The 1,740-nt window shown below is 47.2% G+C and overlaps 1 protein-coding gene across 1 annotated transcript in view; it reads left to right on the plus strand.

The window, feature by feature from the left end:
• Positions 1–255: 255 nt before the first annotated feature.
• The window catches only part of Dkk4 (dickkopf WNT signaling pathway inhibitor 4), a 3,070-nt gene continuing 1,585 nt past the window's right edge, over positions 256–1,740 (plus strand). Inside the window, exons 1-2 of the mRNA XM_029480686.1 lie at positions 256–509; positions 1,488–1,638. Of these exons, the coding sequence (XP_029336546.1) occupies positions 399–509; positions 1,488–1,638 (262 nt within the window). The 5' untranslated portion in view covers positions 256–398. The remainder of the gene's footprint in view (positions 510–1,487; positions 1,639–1,740) is intronic.

Raw genomic sequence — 1,740 nt, forward strand, 5'->3', positions numbered from 1 at the left:
GGGAGTCCTTTGAACTGACTTTGATATGCAGTAATTAAGAGGGATTCCCGCCTGGAGGAACAGCCACTGTGGCCCTGCCTCTGGTCTCTTCCACTGAGTCCTTGTTTTGAACTATTGATCAAAGATTTGAAGGGATCTGTTGTAGCCTGTGTGGGGTAAAAAGGAAGGAAACAGTGGGCTGGAAGGGAGAAGAGGGGCCACGTCTGGTTATAAATAGTTTCGGAAGAGTATGCTGGTCAGACCTGGCCTGTCTCATTTAACACACCTTCCTTGGGCAGAGTCTCTTTCAGAAAAGGCCTCTGTGGGCGACTTGCACATTGTACCTAGGGCCNCTCAGCAGCCCAGCCTTCNAAGACTTAAGTGGTACTGGAGCTCCCGAGAGACCAGAGTGACTGAGGATGGTACTGGTGACCTTGCTTGGACTCAGCTGGTTCTGTTCACCCCTGGCAGCTCTGGTTCTGGACTTTAACAACATCAAGAGCTCCGCGGATGTGCAAGGCGCTGGGAAGGTAAGTGTGGCTAGATCACTGAGACCATCCGCAAAGATAGCACTGTATCAGCCAGGCAGGGCGCCCTCACCTCTAAGTGAAGTTATGTATGACTGCATGTGTGCACATAAAATTCAGTTCTCTTACCGTTTACTATTAAAAGAACACATACTCTAATCCCATCCCTCAGGAGGCAGGGGATGCTGAATTAAGGAGCTGTCAGTGAGTCAGAAGCCAACCTGACTGCAGATAAAAAAATCTCTTTAAAAAGCATGCAAAACAAAAGGTTTTCTGGTCAGGGCTCTACATTTATCTACAAATTAGTACCAAATGAAAGCGGTACATGTGCTAGGCCTTTGTGCTCAGNTGTCTTCCTTACAAGTTGTGATAGGCATAGATTTCTATCTAGCAATGATGAAGGCATAGATTTCTATCTAGCAATGATGAAGATAGGAATTTGGACTACACAGCAGATGTTCAGGAGTTAGGACTTGAACACATTAGGACACGACCCAGCACTGTAACCGTCTATGTCACGGGAATTGTATGAGGGGTCATTATTATCTATGGATACTATACATTACACTACACTATTCTCTGTAGTGAGTGCACAGTATAGATGATAAAGGCCAGTTGGGGAGCAGGGGATGGAGTGACAATGGAACTTATAATTGTCACCTGAAAGACACACATGAAGAACTTTGGTTTTACACGAAGAGCATAGCAATATTAAATTTCAAGCTTTGAAGTAAAATTGGGGCTGGGGCCTGGCTCATAACTGATTAAAGACTAATTTCCAGACACAAGTTCCAGAATAGCCAAGGTCTTCTCACAGGTAGCTTGATGCACTCTTTTCAGGAGAAAACCAATTATGCTGAAAAATTAAGATGGTGCCCAAAGTTGGCCCTGGCAATCCCACTGTCATTGGCCTCCCAACCCCTGCCATGGATAAAGACCTCTTAGGTGTTGTGAATTCCTCAGCCAAGTTTCCTTCTACAGGGCTCGCTGTGTGCATCAGACAGGGACTGCAGCGAAGGGAAATTCTGCTTCGCGTTTCACGATGAACGGTCTTTCTGTGCCACGTGCCGTAGAGTTCGCAGGAGGTGTCAGAGGAGCTCCGTGTGCTGCCCAGGAACGGTCTGTGTGAATGGTGAGTGACCTTGGGCTGCAATCTGACAGCATCAGTGGAGTGAGTCACGCAGAGTAGCACTGACCATGGGGGCCAGGCTAGGATGTTTGGGATCTGGATGAC

This window comes from Mus caroli, chromosome 8 (genome assembly GCF_900094665.2).
Source record: "Mus caroli chromosome 8, CAROLI_EIJ_v1.1, whole genome shotgun sequence".
NCBI classification, from domain to species: domain Eukaryota; kingdom Metazoa; phylum Chordata; class Mammalia; order Rodentia; family Muridae; genus Mus; species Mus caroli.